The 20,484-nt window shown below is 37.7% G+C and overlaps 3 protein-coding genes across 6 annotated transcripts; all 3 read left to right on the top strand.

Annotated features, from left to right (window-relative positions):
- Positions 1-2,187: 2,187 nt before the first annotated feature.
- On the top strand, positions 2,188-7,032 carry LOC114720023 (triacylglycerol lipase SDP1-like). Of its 3 annotated transcripts, none has more exons than XM_028905610.1 (4): positions 2,188-4,143; positions 4,821-4,964; positions 5,266-6,187; positions 6,277-7,032. In XM_028905610.1, the coding sequence occupies exons 1-4, from the start codon at positions 2,728-2,730 to the stop codon at positions 6,285-6,287; spliced, it is 2,493 nt and encodes an 830-aa protein (XP_028761443.1). In that variant the 5' UTR covers positions 2,188-2,727; the 3' UTR covers positions 6,288-7,032. The 3 variants fall into 3 exon arrangements, with proteins under 3 accessions (XP_028761443.1, XP_028761444.1, XP_028761442.1); XM_028905611.1 differs by lacking the exon at positions 6,277-7,032 and having other exon boundaries at positions 5,266-5,882; positions 6,068-6,153; XM_028905609.1 differs by having other exon boundaries at positions 5,266-7,032.
- Positions 7,033-8,358: 1,326 nt separating this feature from the next.
- Positions 8,359-9,400, top strand: LOC114719996 (probable calcium-binding protein CML36). The gene has a single exon (XM_028905579.1). The coding sequence runs from the start codon at positions 8,454-8,456 to the stop codon at positions 9,081-9,083; it is 630 nt and encodes a 209-aa protein (XP_028761412.1). The 5' UTR covers positions 8,359-8,453; the 3' UTR covers positions 9,084-9,400.
- Positions 9,401-12,835: 3,435 nt separating this feature from the next.
- On the top strand, positions 12,836-18,939 carry LOC114720056 (probable methyltransferase PMT7). Of its 2 annotated transcripts, none has more exons than XM_028905654.1 (7): positions 12,836-13,371; positions 14,050-14,464; positions 14,974-15,263; positions 16,037-16,420; positions 16,946-17,195; positions 17,298-17,436; positions 18,495-18,939. In XM_028905654.1, exons 1-7 carry the CDS (start codon positions 13,197-13,199, stop codon positions 18,651-18,653), a joined length of 1,812 nt encoding a protein of 603 aa, XP_028761487.1. In that variant the 5' UTR covers positions 12,836-13,196; the 3' UTR covers positions 18,654-18,939. The 2 variants fall into 2 exon arrangements, with proteins under 2 accessions (XP_028761487.1, XP_028761488.1); XM_028905655.1 differs by having other exon boundaries at positions 12,839-13,371; positions 16,949-17,195.
- The last annotated feature ends 1,545 nt before the right edge of the window (positions 18,940-20,484 follow it).

Raw genomic sequence — 20,484 nt, 5'->3', positions numbered from 1 at the left:
TTGTTGTGTTATAGAGTATCATTCAAGTCATTAATTTAAGTTACCGGCGACATATTAAAGAATCTATTAAATTAATAATTTTTTTAAATTCTACTTAGTTTAAAATTTTCTCTCTGTATTTACAAGTTATTTTCACTTTTACTTTCTTATCCTTTCTTTTTAATGAAAATTAAATAAAGACAAAATTGAAAAATCATCAATTGATCATTAAAGATTTTATATTCAGGGAAAAAAACTCCCTGTGAATAACTTACACACACACACACATATATAGAAATCCAGACGCAAACGCGGTTTAGAAATATGTTCGGTACCTTTTGGGTGGGCTGCATGGTGCGTCTCATATTTGCTTGCATAAGAAAAGCAAATGATTATTTGCCTCACATTTAAGCCAGCTCCATCTCGTATGTTAATTGATAACCCCATAACAGCCTATTATGCCCTCAGTCCCTTCACAATTAAAAATAATGCTCCAAATTGGGTGAATCAAAATACGACGCCACTACCCGATCTTATTTTATGGATTAAAAAAAACACACACACACACACAAAAGCTGGATCTTAATATATGATAGTGGTTGGGCCTTGAGTCGCCAAAATATGGCCCATAAGAAAATCAAACCGAAGACCCCAGAAATATTAATGCATTAATGAGTTAGCAATACCCACTCATAATTTGCATTAATTTGGATAAAAAAAAATATCCACGTATTGATAGCCTAAAAACTCAGGATGCAAACTCATAATTCCGCTGAATCATTGCGAGGACTGCCTCACCGTCGACATTAACGTTTATTGCTTAAATATCAATGTTTGCAATGATCTTAAAACTCGAACTGTTTTGACTAAAAAACAATATGACTTCCTTATTATAAATATCACATTTTAATTAAATATTGAGAAAATAGCAAAAAAATACCACTAAAATAGAAAAATTACACACAGGAACCGGTTTATAAAAATTGTTGTTAAAACCCATATTAATATTATCATGGGTCCTTATTTGAACTTTTTCCTTTCAGTGGTTTTTTTGGCAATTTTTCTTCAAATATTTAATAAAACATATAACCAAACAATGTGTTTGGTTCCGGCCAAAAAATAAAAATCAACGTGTCTGGGGCGGAGAGCGAATCGCAACAGAATACACTTTCCTAGAAGAAGAGTATGGCCCACCATAAAATCTAGTTAAGGTATTTAAGGTCGGCCCGTTCCAGTCTCGGTCTTATTGGGACGGGACTGACTCGTCCTAAAATTTTTCAGGACGGGACATGGGACGGGGTCGCCCCATCCCAGTTCTTTTTTTAAAATTTTTATCCTATTTATATAATATTATTTTTTTATTTTTTTAAAGATTTGAGACTATTGTATGGAACTATAAATATATTTATTTAGAATTTTTATATTTATTAATGATTTGAGATTATTGAATATTAGAATTTTTAGCAAGTTTTTATTGTGTTAAAAGTTTTTGTTTAGAGTTTTTAATGACTATTATATATAATATTTTGGGCTTTTATTTAAGAGTGCCCAAACAAATAAAAAAAGAAAAAAAAGATGTTTTTATAAGGCTTAAACCCAAAAAAATATAATTTAAAAAATCATATTTTATTAAAAAAATTTATAAAAAAAACTTCATGATGTCTCGGTCCCGTTCCGACCGGAACCGGGACTACCCCGGGACGGGTTGGGACACGAGACAGATTTTCTGTCCTGTTACTATTCATCAGGACGGAACTGAGACAGGCCTGTCCCGGTTTCTATCCGTCCCATGAACAATACTAAATCTAGTAAAAGTTGCATCGACCGAACGTCATGACAGAAGCATCGCATTGCATTGGGCAGGCCAGGTAGCTAGTGAGCGCGCGCAGGGAGGGAATTAAGCCGAAGCCGCTGCCAGGATTTCATCATCCCTCCTCCCCATCACCCAAGGCTATAGCTTTTCCAAGCGCCCTATGATAGAAATAAAATAATGTTTTAAATATCAATTTTCCTCGTATTTTTATATTGTTTCTGGCTAATCATATCACCAGTATATGGGCACCCATTTATCAGATCGAATCTATAAAAGTACCTGCCAGATTGTCCCATATCTTTTTATCTGTTTTCGGATCCCAACGTCCACCATGTCCCTTTCGTTTACGTTTCCCTCTCAAATTTGCGTGTTGCTTTGTGTGGCCTTCCCCGTATTGGCTTTCCTTGGCCGCAACTTCCTTCATTCCTTCTATTTCCTTCCTTGCTTTGGTTTTCTGGATCGAGACGGTGTCTGTTGCTTCCTTTCCATATAGAAGTTAGAAAACCTGGATCTTTGATTCGCGTGAGAGCCTCCTGCTTGAAAACCCCGAATGTGATGTGATTCCTGGGGATCCATTTAAAGAGTTTTGGGCATCCAATCGGGCTGTTTTGAATTCTTGTTCTTTCTTTTACTGATCTTGTCAGAAAATCATCTTCTTATTGAAGCCCGCGCTAGAAGCTCGTAAGGGGAATTCGTTGCCCTAATACATTGATTGTTCCAATTTAGTTAATCCATTTATTTTGTCGATATTTTTCTCTGACTTTTGGGTCTTGTGTTATATCATTTATTGATTATTGATTCATCTCTACTTTATCGCAAGACATACTATTCCCATCGCTAAACTCCTGTAGATTATTTGATCCCTTGGTTTCTCACATTTGAAACTTTTCGTTTGTGAGGCCAGCATTATTTCCACCTCTTATTTCGCTAAGGAAATGGATGTGAGCAATGAGGCTAGTGTTGACCCCTTTTCAATTGGGCCATCGAGCATTATTGGTCGAACAATTGCTTTCAAAGTTCTTTTCTACAAGTCCCTGTCACATTTGAGACATCAAATATTCAGTGTATTGTTCAATATCATAAATAGGTTTAGGGGATTTTTGGCACCCATTATAACATGGTTGCATCCAAGAAATCCACAGGGGATATTATTAATGGTAACAATGATTGCTTTTGTCTTGAGACGATATACAAATGTGAAGTCAACGGCTGAAATGACATATCGGCGGAAATTTTGGAGAAATATGATGAGAACTGCATTGACCTACGAGGAGTGGGCTCATGCAGCTAAGATGCTTGATAAAGAGACTCCAAAGATGAATGAATCGGAATTTTACGACGTAGAGTTAGTGAGGAGTAAGCTGCAAGAGCTCCGCCACCGTCGGCATGAGGGATCTCTTAGAGACATAATGTTTTGTATGCGTGCTGATCTTGTGAGAAATCTAGGTAATATGTGTAACCCTGAGCTTCACAAAGATAGGCTTCAGGTGCCCAAATTAATCAAGGAGTATATTGATGAGGTATCGACTCAGCTAAGAATGGTCTGCGACTCTGATTCAGAGGAGCTCTCATTGGAAGAAAAGCTCGCTTTCATGCATGAAACTAGACACGCATTTGGGAGGACTGCTGTGCTGTTGAGTGGAGGAGCCTCTCTTGGAGCTTTTCATATTGGTGTGGTTAAAACACTGGTAGAGCATAAACTCTTGCCTAGGATAATTGCTGGTTCTAGTGTAGGCTCCATTATGTGTTCCATTGTCGCTACTCGGTCTTGGCCTGAACTTCAAAGCTTTTTTGAGCATTCTTGGCACTCATTACAGTTTTTTGATCAAATGGGTGGGATTTTTACAGTTGTGAAGAGGATCATGACACGAGGCGCTGTTCATGAGATCAGACAACTGCAAATGATGTTAAGGCACCTGACAAGCAACCTTACATTTCAAGAAGCTTATGACATGACAGGTCGAATTCTTGGGATAACAGTTTGCTCCCCAAGAAGACACGAACCACCTAGATGTCTTAACTACTTGACTTCACCCAATGTTGTTATATGGAGTGCGGTCACTGCTTCTTGTGCTTTTCCTGGCCTTTTTGAGGCTCAAGAACTAATGGCTAAGGATAGAAGTGGAGAGATCATTCCTTACCATCCTCCATTTAACTTGGGCCCTGAGGAAGGATCCACACCCATACGCCGCTGGAGGGATGGGAGCCTGGAGATTGATCTACCTATGATGCAGCTAAAAGAGCTGTTTAATGTTAACCATTTTATTGTCAGTCAAGCCAATCCCCATATTTCACCATTGTTAAGATTGAAAGATTTTGTGAGAGCTTACGGAGGCAATTTTGCTGCCAAGGTATGTAATCACGGACTTGGACCTTTAAACAATAACAATACGCTATACAAAAATATGCTTTTGTTTCATTATATGAAACTCCACTTTTAAAACCTCTTTTCCGCCCCAAAAATAAAACTAATGTCTGAGATACATCGATTTGTCGGAGGAAAGTATGAGTTGATGTGATGTTAGCTAAATGAAAGGGTCGAAAATTTTGTGCCTTTGCTTTCGGTTAGCTGGTGCTTTGTTACGATCTATTATATCAGAAGTGTTTCCTTGATGCTTGACAAATTACCATAGAGTTGGATCAAATGTGTTCATCTAGTCATCTGTTGTAGAATTTTAGCCTTGTTGTTGTGCTTTAATTATTGATATGTGCTTAGGCGTGCTCTGTATTATCGAGCACTATGGAGTTGTTTTCTGTTGTACAAAACCCTTGTAAAATTTCATTGCATCTCCAACTCCAATTGTTTTTCCAATCTCCACTGGAAAATCATACCTGGAAATTTTGGATGACTTGAAAGGGGAAGTTGCCACCTTGTTTTCACGCATGAGCAAGCTTCATTCATATTTTATAATGCTAAATCCTTGACGTGGAATTTACATCTTATTTATTGGATCTGCAATTCACCTTTGACAATAATGTCCCTATCATGAAATGATAATGTTCATTGTGTTTTTTTTCAATCCTGTAGCTAGCTCATCTCGCTGAGATGGAGGTGAAACATAGATGTAATCAGGTACTTGAACTTGGCTTTCCATTAGGCGGACTTGCGAAGCTATTCGCTCAAGACTGGGAGGGTGATGTAACTGTTGTTATGCCCGCAACTATTGCTCAGGTTTGTGCTGATTTGATATTGTTTGAAGAGGGAAAAAACTTATCACCCACAAAAAAAAAAAAGAAGAGGCAACAAAAAAATAAAAAACTAGTTTCAATTAGAAAATAGTCTGAAGCAAAACTTGTGGCTATCATGGAGGCTTTAGCTACTAAATAATCAGAATTATATGCCGTGATCAATTTTCTGTTTTACATTTGGCTAAAAATATAGGAATCTACTTTTGTGCCATTTACTAAGGAAGACTATTGGACTAGTGACTGATTAGCATGTGTTGTCTTTTTTTCTTTATGTCTGACACTAGTACTCAAAAATTATACAAAACCCTTCTTATACGGAGCTTCAAAAGGCAGCCAACCAAGGGAGAAGGTGCACCTGGGAGAAGCTTTCGGCCATAAAAGCAAATTGTGGCATTGAGCTTGCTTTTGATGAATGTGTTGCTATTCTCAATCATATGAGAAGACTCCAGAGAAGTTCTGAAAGAGCAGCTGCTTCTTCTACTGGTCTGGCCAGTTCTGTCAAATTCAATGCTTCCAGAAGAATCCCCTCATGGAATTGCATTGCACGAGAGAATTCAGCAAGTTCCTTTGAGGATGACCTAACTGATGTTGGTCCCTCTTTGAATCAAGGCGCTGCAGGTAAAAATTGGAAAACCCACCATCCCATACATGATGGAAGTGTTAGTGAATCTGAGAGTGTCAATTTGAATTCTTGGACACGATCTGGTGGCCCCTTGATGAGAACCACTTCAGCAAATATGTTCATTGACTTTGTCCGGAACTTAGATGTCAACGCTGACATAAAGAAAGCCATGTTACTTTATCCGAACTCTCAAGCTTTTCATCATAATCACAGTCCAAGGGTGAGCGCTCCCGATAGGAACGCTGAGGGCATCGAAATTGATCGGGAAATTGACCATAGGTTAGTCATGAATGGATCTAGCATAATGGTAACCGAAGGTGATCTTTTGCAGCCAGAAAGAATCCAAAATGGGATTGTGTTTAATGTTGTCAAGAAAGAAGACTTGACAACTTTGAATAGGAACCATGATTTTGAAAATTACAACAACAATGAAGTTGCTGAATGTTTACAAATTGACTGTCCAGGAAATGAGACGGAAGCTGCTAGCGCAACTTCTGATTGCGGAGATGATGATTCCACTGCTACGAAGTCCCCGAGGGAAACCCCCGAATTTAATTACAGGGACCATTCTAATGCTGATGTTGGTAAGGATCAGATGATTGCTGACAATTGATTTTGGCGGTCATATTTTTTTCCAGTGACTTTTATTTTTTGTCCCTATATTGCTTTCCAGATTGTAAATAACACGGATGGTATTCCTGCCGAGGGATCTCTATTTTTCCTTTCCTTCGGAAGGTAGCCCATCATTTGGAATACTCAGGAATGTACAGAATTACGAGGTTGCTGTACATATAATTTCAACGCATGACAGCGGTGAAATTTGTGACTGCCACCTTTGTTATGGAGTCATTCGTCCAGTTTCTGGCTCTAGCCTCTACATATTGTGGTATTCTCAACAATTCATGTTACTCGTCCAAATCATGAGGGGTTGCTGCCAAGTGCCAGGTGGCAACAGTTTATGTTGAAGGAAAAAGCTTGTCGAACATAAGCTCTTCTTGTTTCATGGATATGTTAGTCGTGCCGGGGGGGAAGAGGGATTAGGACTTACGAGGGTAGCACCCACCTTGGCAGAGAGCGACAAAGTAAGTAGAAGATGATGCTAAAGGGCTTGTCATGAGCATGCGAAAATCATGGATGTGGAGGCCCAGAAAACAGGGAAAGCTTCCCTAGTGGAGGCGTAGGATGCGCGTGGTAAGAGCGTGGCATGTTTTATTCAATGCCCTGTTTTTCTCTGTCCCACATTTTTTCCCCGTGTGCTCCTTTTGCTGTGCCCGCACTCCATCCTTATCCTTCATCTCTATCCCCACAGACCAACTGCACTAAACATGTCGCTTGAATGGTCCGGCTTCTTCCTCCTCTTCTTCTGATTATTGATATTAAAATATGCTAAAAATGTAATCGAAAATAGTTTATGCACTTTCTTATTCATTGTATTACTCCTCCGGTCCTAATTATAAGACCCAATTGACTTATTTGAAGAGATTAAGGAAGTAAGTTAAGTTGGTTATTTATAATAAATAAGTATTGTCATTTCTAAAATATCCTTGCTAATTAAGTATATTGGCTAAAACTATCATTATTAGAAGGATTATCTTGGAAAAAAATGCATAAATATAAGAGACAAAATGGATTGGGGTCTTATAATTAGGACCAAATAAAAAGTCAAATGGGGTCTTATAATAAGGACCGGAGGAGTATTATTATTATTATTATTTCAGATAATTGGGTAAGCAATCCTGTATGTATTAAAATGAAAGTACTGTAGTGTTAATATGGAGGGTGCGGCGTAGTTCGAGATGTAAATCCGTTAACTGGTTTTGAATAACGGAACGGGAGCCGGCACTGAAGGATGAGAAAATAATGGAAATGCAAAAGGGCGGCATGTGAATTCTGAATTCCAATCAAGCTAGCATTTGCTTATTATTTTAAGAATATAGTATGAACCGATATCATTTAACAATCAACACTGCAATCTTAAACACGTGGCAAAATCTACATGCGACGCGTGGCAAACTTAACGGGAATTATTGTCAGAAGGGCAGCGGGACGGTATGGATCATCTGACTTGAACAACTAACAACCCTTGGAAGCATTTGAATAATGCTTCCGGTAATTTCACAAACCAATTACTTTTTGTCCAACAAATTACAGAAGGTGGAAGATAATCTTTGTGCTCGTCTCAATTGATTAAACATTTAATAATCTCAATAATTCCCAATTCCCGGGCTGACCAAGAGCAGTGTTTGGACTTCGATCGATGCAGAACTTTTTTTTCCCCCTGGTACGGCGCCACGTTTTCATTTCAGTTTGTTACTGCTATTTTTAGCCGTAAATATTTCTTTCCGTTAAAAGATCTTCATTTTCATTTAAAAAAAGAGGGGTCCGTTTCGTCTGGTTGAGTTGTGATTTGTGACAGCGGCATTACCCCCTTGCTTTCCGTAATTAGTTAGAGGTATAAAAACGACTTTTCATTCGCACGCATAATAAATAATCGCCAATGAAGAAAATGAGACAATGAATGTTCACACACTTGGAACTTAATTAAAAAAAAGAAAGAAAGAATAAAGATGGTTGGGAAAATGTTGAATTAAAAAATTAATGCCGTTAGTCTCCAACGTGATTTGTAGGGTTAAGGGCATGGGAAGCATGAGAGTGTTGTTGAAGATAAATAGTGGCCCTTTATACGCTGAAGACACGAGGAAACTTCGAGGAAGGTTCCTATGGGCCTGATGCTTACTGCACTCCCTCCATTTAACCCCCTTCCACCTTCCTCCCTTTTTCTTGAATTCCTCAACCGCCCTTTCTTCTCTTCCTCTTCCTCTTCCTCTTCAGCATCTTTCATACGTCCACATGAAGCTCACCATTATGAACCCCAAACGTCTTTTCCGGTCCAAGAAGGAGCGTTCCTCCGTGTCCAGATCCGGGCCTCCGTCCTTCGGCTCCGGAACCTCCTCCTCTTCCTCTGACGGATCGACCATCCTCAGGGCTACCAGCGGCGTGGCCGGCTCATCAACCCCCACCAGCGTCTTACCTGATTGGCCCGATTTCCACTGGGATACGGTCCATGCGTTCAAGCTTATAGACCGAGACAACGATGGGTTTGTCTCCAGGGAAGACTTGGAATCGCTGCTTACCCGGCTTGGAATCGAGCCGCCTAGCCAGGAGGAGGTGACGATGATGCTTAGGGAGGTGGATCACGACGGCAGGGGGTGCATCAGCGTGGAGGCACTGATGAGCCGGGTCGGTTCGGCATGCGAGCCGGGCTGCGATTCGGAGGAGTTGAGAGAGGCCTTTGAAGTTTTCGACTCGGATCACGACGGGAAAATCTCGGCGGAGGAGCTTATGCGAGTTTTCAAGGCCATAGGAGAGGAGCGGTGCTCGTTGGATGACTGCCGGCGCATGATAGAAGGGGTTGATCGGAACGGGGACGGTTTTGTGTGCTTCCAGGACTTCTCCCGGATGATGGAGCTGCAGAGATGATCATCTTCAGACGATGATGTAGCTCGCAAATAATGTTATTTCTTCAGTTTTTTTTCCTCCCTCTCACTTTTTATATCACATATATGTTTATTTCGGATTTGGGTGTATAATGTTTAAAGCTTGAGATTAAAGCCACGCAAACGCGATCCAAAAAACTCAATTATTGAGTGTTCCAACTATGAATCAGCGATTCTATTGATGTTGCTACTGCCGCTTAAGTTTGAAAGATAAGAAATTCCAATCCAGTTGCAGTCTCTTGAACTCGCGAGAGTGTGTATATATTTATTGTTAATCGAACCTTGAATACGGATATTAGACTAACTTGTTAACTTGCTATCTGCGGGCCTCTGGCCTGGCTTTGTTATTGATTAATCTGGTCATCATCTCTGATATTTGTTTCATTCTCTGAAACAAGCATATAACTTAGTTTTATAGATTTCTTTTAAAATCCATATAAAATCAACTGTTATAAACGGGGAATAGGTTATAAGCTCCCTGTATGGAGTCCAAAGTAGATAAAATCTGAATTTGGAGAGGAGGGTCAGAAATTTAAGCAGCAAGTAGAATGGCACAAGTGGGTTGAGTGATGGGATGGTAGAAGAGAGCAACTGTTTTGTCCTTATGATTAGATTAGGAAGATACAAGTAGAAGATGAGGATGAGAGACCAATCTATATTCTGGTTTGAGAGTGAACGATGGTGAAACTTTTTTGGCCGCGTTCTGAGCATGCCGTGCAAGGAGACGAAAGCGATGAGAATTTTATGATCATGTGCAAGCAGCAGCCAACGGTATGTTCATGTATGAATAAATATATGTATTGATTCATTATCCATGATGATAGGTAATGAGATGGCCAAACCTCATTTTGCACCTTTCACCCACAGGAATTGAGTATTGTTGCATATCAATACACTGTCTTCTCTTTGAGATGTAGCATCTGGTTTTGCTCAAATTTACTAGTCACTGATTCCACAGTTGCTGACTTGCTGCTCAAACCCAATGTTTATCTAATTAGATTGAAAACTAATTTGTAAGGGCTTATAATTTGAAGTTGTCAAGTTGGAAATCCATGAAAAATTTGGCATGACAGCGATTTTTTTTTTTAAATCTTCTCTGATATTGTTGTGTCTTCTATTCCTTATTGCTTGTCACCATCCAATTATTATTACTCAGTCCGTTTCAACATCCACTATCTGTTCCGAAAATTCTGGAAACACCCTCCATGATTTGCACCAAACATCATCATCATCTTCTTCTTCCTGTTTCCTCTATTAAAAGAAAGTTTGCTATTAATGTACTTCTACATTATTTTGAAATATAAGTAAGTTAAATAACTGCCATCTCTTCTCTGGGTGAACTGGAAACAAATAATAAAGCGCAGGAGAAAGTAGTAGAATGAAATGGAAACGTAACAGGGGTGTACTTAATTATAAGCTTCATGCAATGCAAATGAATGTGAGAAAAAGAAAGAAGAACTAAATGAGCTTTATAGTTCTAGTGATTGAATAATACAGTGATATTGCTACCCGAAAAAAAAAAAAAAGCGGCAACATTCCAATGGCTATATAGCAGTACTATCATGGCATGGCGCCAAAATGCTCTAATAATTAATAGGACCACGTTCTGCGTCGCTATCATTCATATTAACTCCATGTGTAGTTCCAGATGACTGTATCTAAATAAATATCGTTGTTTTTCTTGTGATTTGTGGTGCATATATACGTGTGTGTGTGTGTTCAGAAAGAGATCACACTAAAGGGAATGCGTTTCTTTGATAAGAAGCTTATTAATTAAATATGGTCAGATACTTAACCCAGTATATCAGAAAATATACTACTTTCAGTTCTTAATACAAGAACTAGTTTGGCATTCAGTTTTGTCTTAAAACCCCAATTTACTCTGTCTCTAATACTTATCTATTTTGTCTTCAAATAATTCTTATAGTTATTTGTATATGTTAAGGAATTACTATCAATAGATAATTCAAACATACATAATTTATAAGAATACTTTAGTAAAGACAACATTTATTTACTATAAATAGTTAACTTAATTAATTTTTTTAATATCTTTAAATTGGTCAATTATATTTTATATTAAGCACCGGAGGAAACATTGTATAAAACGAGCATGTAGTTAGCGGTAACCTCGCATACATTCTGTGTTCACGTTTTTTTTTTTTGGAAAAAACCTTATTATTATATCTTCTTATATAGTTAGTCACTCGTAGATTAAAAAAATTCATTTCTTAAAACTTGTGCTGTCTTTCGTACAAATCGCTTTAGAAAATTCATGAATGACTACAATTTTTTTTCCACAATTTCCATTCAAATTATTCACCGGACGGGACAGGATCGAGACCGGCCCGTCCTAGTGAACAAGAACGGAACAGGGTTTTTGTCTCGTATCCCGTCCCGTCAGGACCGGGACGTTCTGCTTCCCCCTTTTTAAAAAAATACAATAATTTTTTATATAAATTTTTTTATGTTATAATGCTTATTTTTATTGGGCTTCTAAAGATAAAAATATTATAAGAAAATATTATGTAGAAAGCTCAATTATATAATATAAAAAAGTATAAAAACAATACTATAAAAAAATACTGTAAAAGAAACACTATATGATGACTTCATGAATTATTTTATTGAAGAAGAAGATTTTGTTGAGATAATACTACAACTTAAGACCTAAAAATCATTATAAAAATAATAATTATTATTAATAAGTAAATTGAATAATATAATAATTATTAATAAATAATTTTAAAAAAACCCAGGATGGGATGGGACAGGATGGGACAGGATGGGACCACCCTGTCCTGTGTCCTATTCTGTCCCGATTATTGTCCTGTCCCATCCTGTTTTTATTTTGTCCTGAAATTTTTTTTTGTCCTGTCACGTTCCGAACTCACTAATATCGGGACATGACAAATTGAATACCCCTAATTCATATATAATAAAGATGGAGGAAAAAAGTTAATGCATTAACGAAATAAATACTAAATTTTATGTAAAGACCATTTTTGTAAAAGACAGTTACTTTTTAAAGGACTTCTTTTGCAATGAGTTGATTAAAAATATCTTAAATATTGATTGGACCACGGCCACTGGGGAATTGGGGGGCGTTTGGAACAATGGAAGGACGAATTTGTTTGTTTTTGAAAGAAACAAAACATGAGCTGGCTTTTTATATACATAAATTGCTTGAGCGTTAATTTGGCGTCTTCGGAAAGGAATGGAATGGGCTGTCTGGGTAACGAGAATCTGAATCGACGAATTCATCCACCCGAGCTGTTCTTCCTTTTTTCTTTTTTTTAATCTGAAAAAGTTACACAGTACTAATGGATTGGATCCAGAAATAGTGAGTGAATAACGGCAAACTCAAGAGACTGGAATGAATGATTGTTTCACTCCCCAGGGCCTACCGTATCTTCAAATCAGTGCTTCATCCTCACCATCAAAACCGGCCTACAATCCTTATCACATCAATGTCATAGTGTGTAATTTTCTTCTCAATCTTCACAAAACATGTTAAGTTTTATAATAAAGACACAGAAGTTATATAATTTTGAAATTATTTCCCTAATTTTGTTGTGAAGGGAAAAAAATGAGCACCCGGGGTCAATTTTCGCATTACTTAAACCGCGTCATTTCTTGTCGGCGGCTCGGCGCCAAAATAACGAACGAGAATCTTTCATGATTACCGAGTACCGACACAGAAAACAGGGGTAAACAAAATTTATGGAGAAATATTATAAAAGAGGGAGATATACTAGCTTGATGGGGTTGCCCACCTGCATCTCACGTGCCAACTGTCAACTGATGGCGATTTTCGCAAATTGGCGATTTAAGGAAAGTACCAAAAGAAAGGCAGAATGATAAACAATGGCAGCGATCTTGTGAGTGGGAACTTGAAGGCCGAAGCAGAGCTGTTGAGCAAGCTTTTATAGTTTCTTCGCTCTTCTTTCTTTTTTTTTCCTCCCTTCGTTTCAGAAGCTCGAGATCTCATCTCTGCCGCAGCATTCCGGGTGCCACTGATATTGGTGTTTCTCGATCACATTGAAAGAAACCCAGGAGAGGCACCGAGCTTGCTGGAGGAAAGAAGGATACAATAATGGATAGATTTGCGCTGGGTTTGGCGTTTGATTCCAAATCTGGGCAGTTAATCATGGTGGCTTTGCTGCTGATGATTGCTTCCTTTTATGCGGGATATCTTTTCGGCCAAAATGGCTCCGTCTATGTTTCTCAGCCTCAGTCCACTTCTTCGTCTACTCCTCCTCCCTCTCCTGGTAATTTCTTGACTTAAACTGGAGTTTCCATGTCTCACTCAAGTTCAAACTTTTATAATTTTTTTTTTTCCGGCTATTTGTCTTACTTTTATGCTTTGGGACTACGCTGTAGTTCACAAAATTTTTGCTATCATTTTTCTAAAGTTGTCGTATTTATTAGGACTCTTAGCTAATTATTAGTCAAATAGAGCCATTAGGCATTAATTTATCTAATTGGACTTTAGCTTAGTCTTATTCTAATTGGACTGCATCTTAGTCTTGTTCCGGCCACTCCCTGTCCATACGAAAACTGTTTCTGTCCTATCTTGGGCGAGCTCAGAGTATTGCTGACTGATATGAATTGAATTTGAAGCCTTTTTTTTGAAGACCTTAGCATGCAGAACAGTTCAGTTTTAAGTTATCGGCCATCAAGTGCTTATATAATCTTTTTTCTATAGAAGTATAATTGAAGTGGGACTGTATACCAGCCACCCATCTCAATGAATATTTTGTATTTGTGGAGATGAATAGAAGTGACTGCTCACGCTGATTTCACTACTGTTAAGTTTTAAGTATTGCATACATCTCAACTAGTAAACCTTACGGAGTACCTTGATGGTTGTTTTTGTCTTAAATTTTGCTATTTTGGAGTACAACTTGCTTTGCAGTTGGCATTAAAAATGTTTTGCGATCTTGCAGGCATTTCTAGATTTAACAACAAGGTTGCTCTGACTTACCGCCAAACACCCCTGCAGATGCCAAAGACTGGGATGGATGTATGTCCATTGACGTTTAATGAGTATATTCCTTGCCATGATCCTTCATATGTGGCAACGTTGTTCCCAAAACTTGATCTGTCTAGAAGAGAAGAATTGGAGAGGCACTGTCCTCCACTTGAAAAGCGCTTATTCTGCTTGATTCCACCACCAAAGGATTATAAGATGCCAATTAGATGGCCTATCAGCAGGGATTATGTTTGGCGAAGTAACATAAATCATACACATCTTGCGGAAGTCAAAGGAGGGCAAAATTGGGTGCATGAGAAGGACCAGCTTTGGTGGTTTCCAGGCGGTGGTACCCATTTCAAGCATGGGGCCCCTGAATACATTCAAAGGTAGAAGTGATCAAAATCACCCCCTTTCCACTTTTCCCCGGCAATAGTTTCGTGTTTTGATTGTGGATGTAATTCCTAGATTAGGGATTGCTTCCAGGGCTTAAGGTGCTTTTACACAAGTGACTTGTCAGAAACTATTATCTTATTCTAAATTCATGAGATAGATATAGTGCACTGTCATGACAGCAAAGGCAGTGGCGCTCTTTCCAACCTCCCCTCCACGCTCCAAAAAGAAAACAGTGTACTGTTTCCATGTTTGAAATAACTAATTGCCTCATTCTAAACTGCATTGACCATCTAATGGCATTCTATGTGCATAAACGTATTGAGTATATTCCCAAACTACCCCTTCCTTATTATTTATCTAGTTACCCTTACTATTCCTATTTCCACATATCAGTTATAAAACATGCTTTTACCTGCTCTGTTTTCTTCAAGTTTTCTCTCTTCAAATGTTACTTTAATAATCTACCATAATAGTTTGTAATTTATTGGTTTCACAAATGCAGATTAGGATACATGACAACAAACGAGACCGGTGACCTGCGTTCTGCAGGGGTAGTTCAAGTTCTTGATGTTGGTTGTGGTGTGGCCAGTTTTGCAGCTTATCTTCTTCCCTTGGATATACAAACAATGTCCTTTGCACCCAAGGATGGTCATGAGAATCAAATTCAATTTGCATTAGAGCGAGGTATTGGTGCAATGATTGCTGCCTTGGCCACAAAACAACTGCCGTATCCTTCTAGCTCGTTTGAAATGGTCCACTGTTCACGTTGTCGTGTAGACTGGCATCAGAATGGTAACACACATTCTTTGACATACTTGCATCTTGCATTGAATCATACTTTGGCATGGGAAGATGCTTTCTTGTTGATTCATTGTTTCATTTAGCATTTGAATGTCATCTGCATCCATTGGTTGGCATACTTGATATTTGGCAGTCAGACTATGTATCTATTCATATTTTGCTTAAACGTTGTTGTTTTTGGATTTTCCAATAGTAGATTTGTACAAGTTGTTCTTGAGGTTTATGATGTTAAACTAACATTTTACTCTTTGCCATGTTAGTCTCTGTGCAAAGTGCCATTTCTTTCATAGTTACTTAGATGAAGAAGAATAATCCCTTTTTAAGGCTTTTGAAAAAGCTATGCATGCAATAATTCATCTTTGAGAATATTTCGAGTTGAAGGAAGTGAAAAAAAAAATCTAAAATGATGTATTTATATGTGGTGAGTAACAGTTAAAATGGGATTCTGTTCCATTAAGTTATCAATTTAACACGTGTAATGCAAATTGTTGAGCTCAGAGATGCAATTCTCTTCAGATTTATCTAAATTGTTACTATAATAGAATAACCTCATGATATCTTTCTTGTCAAAAGGCTGGTAATATAAAGAGTCTTGGGGTTTAAGGCCAGCCTAACTGGACGCATTCTTGGTTCTGCTATTAATTGAATCTGGGTAGTTGTAGTGCAATGCATACTTTTCAAAGGCTGTTATAGACAGTGGTTGGGTTGTCCTAGCTTCATAGGAAGAACTTGTTTTAATGTTAATTGTTTGTTTAATTCTACAGATGGGATTTTGCTGAAAGAGATGAATCGTCTTCTTCGTTCTGGTGGATATTTTGTCTATTCGGCTCCACCTGCTTATCGAAAAGATAAAGATTTTCCTGCTATTTGGGATAAATTAGTGAATCTGACAACAGCAATGTGTTGGAAACTCATTTCTCGGAAAGTTCAGACAGCAATATGGATTAAAGAAAATAGTCAGTCATGCCTCCTTCACAACGCAAGACAAAATCTTATAAATGTCTGTGATGTAATTGATGATTCTAAGCCTTCATGGAATATCCCTTTGAGAAATTGTGTAGATGTTCAAAATTCCGAGACAGATTCTTACAAGCTTCCTCCAAGACCTGAGCGTCTTTCAGTGTTTTCTGACAGTCTGAGCAAGTTAGGTCTGCCCATTCTCTTTTATATGAGTGCAAGAAGCTCAATTCTTTTCGTTATTATTTCTTTTTACGTTATTAAATTATGCTTTTCCATATGGACACATGCACTACAAAGATATACACATGAAGAATCTTGGTTTCAAAACGTTGAGGTTTAATGATGGTTACTGCTTTTAAGACTGACTCGCAAATTAATCAAAGGCTTAATCTGCAGGAGTAGTATTACAAGTTCTTTGGATCTTTTGTCCACATAGAATTTCTTAAATCTAAAAGAAATTTGTGTCCAAGTACCTTATCCGAATTGTATTCATTTTTATGTTTTCATAGGATTATGGTTGATATCTTTTATTAATTTAGAAAGGAATTCTGTTCTTCTGTATGCATCTAATGGAGATATGTGGGTTTGCCACTTGTTAATCAAAAGGATAGTGGTGAACTATTCTAAGAAAATCTTAAAATGTTGTTGGTAAACAGGTGAATTTTTAAAAGTGCCCTTCAATATGATGAGTTGACCCTGGAACCTCTTAACAACAGGTATAAACCGGGATGAATTTACATCAGACACCCAGTTTTGGCAAGATCAGATTCATCATTATTGGAGACTGATGAATATCAGGGAGACAGAAATACGCAACGTGATGGATATGAATGCCTTTTGTGGTGGATTTGCTGTGGCATTAAATAACTTCCCTGTTTGGGTAATGAATGTAGTTCCAGCTAGCATGAAGAACACCTTGACTGGAATTTATGACCGAGGACTGATCGGAACTTTTCATGATTGGTAAGATTTAAATACTGATGGTGTAAAGATCTTTTGTAATATTGGTATTTATATCTATTATTAGTTAGCAGCAAGCAAATAATACATATATCCTTTAATCAGGTGTGAAGCATTCTCAAGTTATCCTCGGTCATATGATTTGCTGCACGCCAACTATCTCTTCTCGCATTACAATTTCCAGGGGGAAGGATGCTTACTTGCGGATATCATGCTAGAAATGGATCGTCTATTGCGGCCACTGGTAATCACTTTTCTTAAGGGTTATCTTTTCTTTTTTTCTTTCTTTTTTTTAACGGAAAAATTTTAGGCAGGGGTCAGGTTTAGCCAGGGGCAAAGCGCCTATCCTAGCATACGCAGTATTTCATGTTTCACTAGGGGATGGGATGCTTCCCCAAACACCACAACAGTCTGAGGGTTTGAATGTTTAATGTCATATTGTTAGTTAAAGAAAGTCTTTTTGTAGCTTGGAGGAATCAAAATGTTAGAAACTTAGAATAGGATAGGCTTTTATATTGTGATTTCTCCACGTGTGATAACAACAGAAGTCAAAGTGCATTGGGGTCTGGCCTTTAACTAAACTAACAGATAAACTTAAAATCAAAGTTGAGGAGGTAAAAATGGTTATACACAGAAAACTTCTTAATATTGCGTTCAAATTACTACATTCTTAATTGTTTAATGTCATATTGTTAGTTAAAGAAACTGTTTCTGTAGCTTGGAGGAATCAAAATGTTAGAATAGGATAGGCTTTTATATTGTGATTTCTCCAAATGTGTGATAACGACAGGAAGTCAAAGTCATACCAATCCATGTTTTCATCCCTTTCCCAGGATAAACTTTTCAAGCATACTAATACTAGAATGCGTAAAGTGAAGTCAAACCGACCAAAATTTAGGGCTGTGTGGTTACGAAGTCAATAGGCCCTAATTCAACTGGAGTTATGAACCGATGAAATTGTTAGAACATGCAGATGCATGGAATTTGCAGTCACGGACTTAGGAAACTTGATTCCGAGCGCTTTTCTTTTGATGCTCCTTGTTTAGTGTTTCACTCGATTGCGGGGATCAATTTATTAGGATAGATGTGAAATTAGGTCTATGGTTGCCCAGAACCTTGCGAAACTTACAAGGTTAAACAAAAGCAGCACAAGTCACCTGGATCCTGAGCTCGGTTGACGTGGATTTAATTCGTTTTGCAAAACTGCCTTGTGGTATAAAATTGTTTTTAATGCTTTATCCATGCATACTTGTGTGTCTTGCTGTGCCTACTAACTTATGAATCCATAACATAAATTTGCAGGGATTTGTTATCATTAGGGATGAGGAGCATATTTTGTCCAGAATCAAAGACCTTGCCCCGCACTTTATGTGGGATGTGGAGTCACATTTGCTGGAAAACAAAGAAAAGAAGATGGAAACCGTGTTATTTTGTAGAAAAAAGTTCTGGGCAATCGTTTAATGTGGTATGATCTTATACAATTTTTCAAAGAAGAAGACGAAAGAAAGAAAAAATAAACACGGCTAATTTGTAATCTTTAAGTTCGCTGGCATCTGCTTTGTTCATTGGTGATCATATTCTATGAATATGTAGAGGGCAATCAACATGCACGCGACTTTCCACCAATTTCCAAGTGCGATGCGCTTACAAACGAGGAACAGATTATTTGACTTCCTTTTGCCTGTCACCGTTGCGTTCTACTATTTTTGCCTTTATTGTGCTTCTTGGCCCCTCACCGGTTTTTTTTTTTTTTAAATTCCTGAGTGTCTCATTACAGTTGACTTGCATACATAAATGCGCGCGCGCATATTTGATGCTAAACATCTTTTCACAGTACAATTTGGAAAGATAATAACTTCAGAGTTCATTGAGAAAATTATACTCATTTTTTTTTCATGTTTAAAGTCTTAAAATGAAAGAACAAAAAAAATGTCGCAGAGTCTAGTTTTTTTTATATATTTATACCTTGTGAATGATGAATACTTTATTTACATTTTTTAATGAAATATGCGTATCATAATATTAACAAATCGAATACATAAATGAATTCACTCATTAGATAATCTCCTTTCTTCCTCCGCCACCCAAACCTCCTACAAAAATATGGTGCTTAATTGGTTTGCATATTTTAAAATCTTGTGATGCCTTTGCGTATTATGATAATATGCAATGAAAACGGCCTTGTTCCCTTAGGGGTCATCCCGTTGTCTTGTCATTTCTTCGGACTTCAAGAAAGGCCCAACGTGGCTGATGGCTCAGATAATTGGGCTGAATCGCTTGCACAACGACAACTGACAGGTCGAATTTGATCATCTTTTCGCTTTGGTTGCCATTTATTGAGAATGTATACAGTGACAAGGATCTCTCACGCCCTCTATTCTTCTCTACTTTCTAAGGCTGTCAGTTGAAAGTGATATGATCAAAGATTTCGGCAAAGAGACAAACACGAGTTTGATTTTATTTTTTCATGTTTTTATTTTTTTTGCCTTACGACATAATTTAGGTTATTTACTTATGTGTTTTGGGTGCATGCATCAAAACTTGATGTACTTTGCCTCTTTTCTGTGACTGAAGGAGATGACAATGAACAATCACCGGTCATTTTATTATATTTTTTATAAGGCAATAGACTAATATGAAACGGAGAATCATTCATATCATCTCTCATGTACGGGCAGACTTTTTCATTCTTTCTTTGAATTTGTAATAGCATGGAGGGAAAAGAGGGGAGTATCAAATGAAGAGCAAGAGGACTGTGGCTAATGGTTTATACGGCGGAAAGCTTGGCTATGGTGACATCCATGTCATTAGTTTGAGGGAGCCTAAAAGATTGTCATCTGTTTTGGACGCACTTTATGAGTGGAAAATCCTTTCCACGCCAACTTGTTTCACGCTAATACCAAAAGCAAACATACATTTGTATTCCCATATGTTGATTAAATCAAATTCATACCTTGCCCAACAAATGAAGCTCATCAAGTCTAATCGGACTTCTTTTAAGATGTGTAAAAAAGCGTTGTGCTTTGTAAAAAATTCAAACAGAAAAGGAAAAAAAAAAAAAGAAGAAGAAGAAAACATACATAATTGCAAAGGGAAAATTCACAGTGCCGAAATTATGCTTTTGGGGTAGGGTCATTAGTTGGGTTTTGTCAGGTCAAGAGATAAGCCACATCATTAAATTCGTTACGAACACAGCCAGCCGAGTTGACGTGACACAACTCCGCTGGTACGACGATCGCATCGATTAAAAGCTTATCCTTCTTATTTTCCCGTCAGGTATACACCTTTGATT

This window comes from Neltuma alba, unplaced genomic scaffold (genome assembly GCF_004799145.2).
Source record: "Neltuma alba isolate B1F8T4 unplaced genomic scaffold, ASM479914v2 tig00011962_pilon, whole genome shotgun sequence".
Classification (NCBI taxonomy): Eukaryota; Viridiplantae; Streptophyta; class Magnoliopsida; order Fabales; family Fabaceae; genus Neltuma; species Neltuma alba.
Note: the sequence above shows the minus strand (reverse complement) of the source record. Positions and strands in the feature narration are given on the sequence as shown.

Bases quoted from the DNA above. Each gene is read 5' to 3' on its own strand.
- LOC114720056 (XM_028905654.1), top strand. From the start codon at position 13,197: ATGGATAGATTTGCGCTGGGTTTGGCGTTTGATTCCAAATCTGGGCAG. The intron at 16,421-16,945 runs GTCTGCCCATTC...ACCTCTTAACAA, and splicing joins TGACAGTCTGAGCAAGTTAG to CAGGTATAAACCGGGATGAA. The intron at 17,196-17,297 runs GTAAGATTTAAA...TCCTTTAATCAG, and splicing joins ATCGGAACTTTTCATGATTG to GTGTGAAGCATTCTCAAGTT.
- LOC114719996 (XM_028905579.1), top strand. From the start codon at position 8,454: ATGAAGCTCACCATTATGAACCCCAAACGTCTTTTCCGGTCCAAGAAG.
- LOC114720023 (XM_028905609.1), top strand. From the start codon at position 2,728: ATGGATGTGAGCAATGAGGCTAGTGTTGACCCCTTTTCAATTGGGCCA. The intron at 4,144-4,820 runs GTATGTAATCAC...TCAATCCTGTAG, and splicing joins GAGGCAATTTTGCTGCCAAG to CTAGCTCATCTCGCTGAGAT. The intron at 4,965-5,265 runs GTTTGTGCTGAT...GTCTGACACTAG, and splicing joins TGCCCGCAACTATTGCTCAG to TACTCAAAAATTATACAAAA.